Source organism: Colias eurytheme, chromosome 11 (genome assembly GCF_061535395.1).
Source record: "Colias eurytheme isolate Ceu_HAF_F1 chromosome 11, ilColEury1 Martin Lab GWU primary, whole genome shotgun sequence".
Lineage (NCBI taxonomy): Eukaryota > Metazoa > Arthropoda > Insecta > Lepidoptera > Pieridae > Colias > Colias eurytheme.
In genome coordinates, this window is record NC_142990.1 from 11,956,968 (window position 1) to 11,962,967 (window position 6,000).

Genomic DNA, 6,000 nt, shown 5'->3' on the forward strand with positions numbered 1-6,000 from the left:
TTTTAAGAATTCATCTATTATAAAAAAAAATCCGTCTGGAATTTTATAAGTATTTTTTACGTACTCAGCGTATGCAAAACTATAACCTCCTTTGAGCTTGGTATACCAACAGTGGGACACCCTGTATATTAAGATTTTAGGTACATCTTAATTCTTATGTATCACTACAATAAATTAATTGGTAAACTAAGTGAAAAAGTTCTTGTTTGTATGAGATTTGAAAAATCTGTACATTTACAGTTTACGTATAGACTATAGATTCATCTCTACAAAGCTAATGTTATCCATTTCTGCAGTAGGTTAAGGCAAAATATTATGAATATCCTACACAAAAATTAAAAATAATTATGTATAATCATCCATTGATAATATGGATCATGAACTTTTGTGGTCATTGACGATTGTACCGTATTTTTATATTATCATAAAAATTGAAATTTATTAAAAATATAAAATAAAATTCTTTCCTTGTGTAATACCAATAATGACTGCATTGTTAAAGAAAATTTACAATGTAATAGTTTAAGTGTTTTATTATTAATTGGTTTGTTTAAAAAGAAACAATGGATCGTGTGATCTAACGAATAGATTATGCTATTTATCTTTCCGAATATGAACAGCATAATTATTTTCATTTATATTTCATTAAAAGCTTTTATATTTGTTGCCAAATGACATACTTACATAAATAAAAAATGTTATCGAAAATGACATAATTTTTTATATAAAAAACGAATATGTAACTAATAGACTACAGGCCCATGTTGATCAAATTTTGGGTCATTTGAACCACCAGGTTAGAACTAGAACGATATAAGAGCATAAAATAATAAGATTCAGCACTATGCCGTCACTTGTAGTTGTAAGCTATCCAACTGAGTGCAGATGAGAATTCGAAAGTACAGATAGAGATTTTTTCCCCTTATCTCCATGATTTTTGTACGGCGTTGCGGAATAACGGATTAAAAATAGTATGAGACAGATGCCGTACAAAAATGGTGGTCCACAAAATCGGAATTTATTTTTATTTTCTGACAATTGCCGGGGTAAATTTGGTCATTTGATTTTGTACGGCATCTGTGCAATACTATTTCTGTACTCCTTTTAATCCATTATTCCGCAACGCCGTACCATAAGATTAGTCATAAGCAACTGATATGAAACGAAGGTTAAATTGAATCGCTATTTTAGGAAAAAAAAAGATTGTGCTAAAATTATTTTTTTCATAATTCGCGCGAATCCAGGCTTCTAATGTCTGACGGGTTAGTTTGTAGATAATGATATAATCTAGGTAAATAAAAAAATGATATTTAAAGTCTATCGCGTAACTATACAGTATACACTGAGCCTAATATAAATATTTGCTTGTAAGTAAGTAGTGATTGGATAAAACTGTTTATTTATGACACGACTAGCACAATATTTGTTTTGAACAAGCCGTGCAAATAATCAAAGGTTATTTATTATCCTATTAGCATATTGAATATCGTACTTTTTTTTAGAATTCATGTTTTTTATTTGCGTTAAAAATTAGCGCATATTACCTCACATTACGTAAATGAGGAGATGTTATATTATACAACAAAAAAAATCCAAAAAACCTTGTAGATATTAAACTATACTTTATACACTCACTTGTTTGTAGTAATTTTTCTGTTAAGAGTTTCATCATAAACTTTTTTGAAGTGAAACTTCTTTATCGGGGTTGGAAAAAAATTTAGTGTAACATTTTTCCGTTACGCGCCATCTTTTCTTATCCCTACCACGCGTGATTCGCCGTATTTCTGTAAAGTTGCATATAATTAATTATTTTTTGAAGAATAAGTTTCACTTCTTACGTTTGTACACTAGTACACGCACACATTTTTTTTCTTCTTTCGACTTTGATTTCCCTAGTGGTGGAAATAAATATTTTTTGATTTTTCATACTTATTTAATGTTGAGTCGTGCATTCATCAACACATTAACAGATAATCGAATTTTATGTTATCGCCAATGCAAAAAAATATGTTTTATTGTCATAATATCCATAGGTACTAATATTATAAATGCGAAAGTAACTCTGTCTGTCTGTGCGTGATTGAGTACTTAACAACTCAATCACGCCTAAACTACTGAACCAATTGTCATGAAATTTGGTATGGAGATATTTTGATACCCGAGAAAGGACATAGGCTACCTTTTATTGCGAAATATGTACCTCGGGCGAAGCCGGGGTGGACCACTAGTTATTTATAAGGCTTATCACGGTCCCCCGTCAGGTGTTATTTTGGTTAAATTGTTTGGTGTTGGTCTATTGTTTTTACAAAGGCTCAGAAAACCAGTCAAATCCCTTTCTATACAAATAATATATTTTCTATATAATACCTATACTATGCGATTCTCTATTCACTATTGGGTTAAAAATTTAAAATATATGTTCACTTTTTTAACACTAACAAATTATTTATTTTTATTAATAATTCCATTTAATATTTTCCAGCCCGCGAAAGTAGCTCAATCCCTTCTGCTGTTCTGCCAAGGGCAAGGCTTGCTGACGTCACTACCTCCACCTGGTGTGGAACGACGCATGTCTCGCGCTATATCTATGGAAGAATACGACAAGCCGAATATCCGCAGGTTGTCGCTCACACCGAACACTGCGGAGACACCACCGCCCAGGAAGCTGTAGAGAGGTCTCGGGTTGTGTGTAGGGGAGGCGGTGTGATTGTGGTCAGTGCTGGCTATCACACCGTGGCGGAGTTGGCATTGGAGAAAGTTGTTAAAAGACGGTGTGATTGAGGTCAGTGCTGGTTGTTAGTCATACCGAATGAGGAGACGCTGCTGCCGAGGAAGATGTAGTATGTTAGTACTATGGCTGTAGTGTGAGTTTGGTAAAGTGTATGGTCACAGATTAGAGAATAGTTACTTCGTGTATGGTGTGATTGAGGTTTCCTGGGTCGGGTATAGCGGCTGGCGTGCGAGTATATGCTATGGGGATTTTTATGTAGACATTTTTCAGTTGTTAGTTTTTTTTTGTTTGTTTAAATTTATATTTTTGTGAAAGTTGAGAAAATTTGTTATCAGAATCTCCATTGTTTTACCTGTTTGTTTATTTGGAAACAGAACAATAGCCTAAAATGTAGGCTCTAATAGGAAAAGTTCTTAGGTACAATCACAGGTACAATTCTTTCAATTCTGCTCGCTCTTCGCTATAGTCGTCACCGGCCTCTGTGTGAACGATGTTTGCTTTTTAGATTTATAAATTTAAATTTTATGAAATATATTACAATATTATGATGTCATTGAAGCATCGTAAAAAAATGCAAAATTTATTAGTTGTACATTTTTTTGTTAGAAAATAAGATATTTCAATTTAGTTCTGTAATTATTTACCATTGTTTCATTTTTTTATTATAAAAATCATGCATTAATTTTCCTTTTAAAGTGCTCTTTGTATGCAAAATATTTCATTTTCCTTATGAACGAATTCATGTCGTGTCAAACTTTTGAAAACAACAAATATAAATTAAACTTATAAGCATAGCGAATAATTTTATAGTATTATTTCATCTCACTACTGTAAATTTGATCTTTTATTTATTTAATTCCCTTTTATAATCCGATTTGAAAAGTAAAAGCAAATTTAAAAGTCCCTGTACAACTTTGTTGAGCAAATACACATGATGGCTTTTCGATATAATTACTAAAAAAGTAATTATATTATTATCTATACTAATATTATAAAGCTGAGGAGTTTGTTTGTTTGTTTGTTTGTTTGAACGCGCTAATCTCGGGAACTACTGGTCCGATTTGAAAAATTCTTTCGGTGTTAGATAGCCCATTTATCGAGGAAGGTTATAGGCTATATATCATCACGCTACGACCAACAGGGGTGGAGCCACGGGGGTGTAACCGCGCGGAGCAGCTAGTTAACTATTTAGTTAAATGATCAAAATAATACAAACGTAAAGAATTAAATTATTATTAAACATGTATTCTGAAAAATTAAACATTAAATATGCTGTAAATAATTTTCATTATAGGTACCCAATTTTAATTCCCATTTGCATAATGTATCGCATCTCATGAGAATTGTGAGTCATTGACCGTAAATTTATACGTAATTGAATACAGACTACTTTAATAGCATAATGAACTCATGTACAGAAATTTATTTTGGAAGAATTTACTACCTAATCCATTGTATAAAAGAAAAAAGCTTCCACTAATTTCTTTATACCTTTTCCTAGTAACGTAAAAAACTAAAAAGGCATGTGAACAGCCCACCGTTCTCTTAAATCTTATGTTTTGGCATATTCATAACATTTATTTTCTATTTTGATTCTGTAATTATTGTAAGTTAGTTAAGAAAATATAATGTATGTAATACAGTTACCTATTTATTGTTATGATTTATAGATTTAAAAATGTAGCTTGAAGATTAAGTCAAGATATTATTATAAATTATTATCAGTAATAAAGAAATACAAAATATATTGTGGTTTATATTATTCACTTGTTCCTTACACCGTTTTTCTGTTCCAAGCTGAAATTGGGAAACACCTTTAACAATCTGGTGCATGTAGTAATATAAAAATACTGAAATATGGGTAAAAAAAGCTAAAAAAAGTTTCCTATAGAAAATTCAGCGACATGGTCAAAACTTTTAAACGCTCTTCACTATACCTATTATTATTCGAGTAGAGACGATTGAATCAAATCAATCCTCGAACTAAGTTCAAAAATAAAAATAAACATGATCAGAGATCTCATAATTACCATAGAGATCTCGTGTATGAAAGCCTCATATTATAAATGAAAAGAAAAACTTATTAGGTAATAGCTGTAGGTACTCATACAAAATGCTTTTAATGATCCAGGGTATGTAATATTTTCAAGGAAACAAATGTTCTGAATTCCAATATGAATTAATATTTCACACGAATAACAAGAAAATTGTAGATCTTAATTAGTTATGCATTTAATAATAGTGAAGTTCCTTCCTACTGCGGTTAAAGACAGGCGCGTATCCAATTAAGACCTCGGTTAATTGTTAGCCTTAAAAATTCGGTCAATGAAATGTTGGGTTCACAAACTGACCCTAAGATAAATAGTATTTAATTTTTATCCTTGGTTAAAAGCTAGTTATTAACAATATAATAAGTTTGTAAATGAATTTGGTACTAAATAAAACAAAATTTCGAAAAAAGTATACATTTATTAAAACAGACAACACTATCAAAACTTTTTAAACATTTCAATAAACGATACTGACGTACAAAACAATTACGCTTACAATATTAAGCACACCCACGGCTCGCAATTTTCCAAAATTGACTCAAAAATTTAAAATCCAAATTTCTCTGTCTAGTATTTGCTAGAGAATTTAGAAAAAAAAGCCAAAAATATAAACTAATCGCAAGTTTACTCGACAAAGAAAGAGGGAGTGGCATAAAGAAAACTAAATATTACAGACATGATTAATGATATAAAAATAATTTTTGGGCAAGTTGAGCATCGTCCGACCTCTGCGGACATTTTCATACCTTTAATTAAAATTTAACAATTTCTGCTATAATCAACATTATAACCATAGGGCCGCGGTTTTCTTGCGTCCGCTTTGGCGTCGACGCTCTTTCACCACGCTTTTTACTGGATTATCCATTTTCTAGACTGGTAACGCCAATGTATAAAATATTATCTTACATCTATGAATACAATTTATTCAAGTTCAATATTTATTGCAATTGTGTATATTATATACCGGCCGAATTGATAACCTCCTTTTTTTGAAGTCGGTTAAAAATGCATTAAATGCATACAAAACAATAAGCCTGTACAGTGTACAACATTCACGATACGGCTTTAAACATCAACTAGACAAAGTTATTGAACTATAAAGCGTTACCAGTCAAAGCAATCAACAGCGCGGACAGTATGTAACAGCGGGCGAGCAGCGAGCGCGCAGTGACGTCACGTCCCGTCAGACATCAGTGCGTCAGACGAGGACGTCAGCGC

At 31.6% G+C, this 6,000-nt stretch overlaps 1 protein-coding gene across 1 annotated transcript in view; it reads left to right on the forward strand.

The window, feature by feature from the left end:
* Positions 1–2,881, forward strand: part of LOC149904902 (uncharacterized protein ZK1073.1) — a 36,675-nt gene extending 33,794 nt beyond the window's left edge. Inside the window, exon 10 of the mRNA XM_090106956.1 lies at positions 2,483–2,881. Within this exon, the coding sequence (XP_089963082.1) occupies positions 2,483–2,671 (189 nt within the window). The 3' untranslated portion in view covers positions 2,672–2,881. The remainder of the gene's footprint in view (positions 1–2,482) is intronic.
* Positions 2,882–6,000: the final 3,119 nt, after the last annotated feature.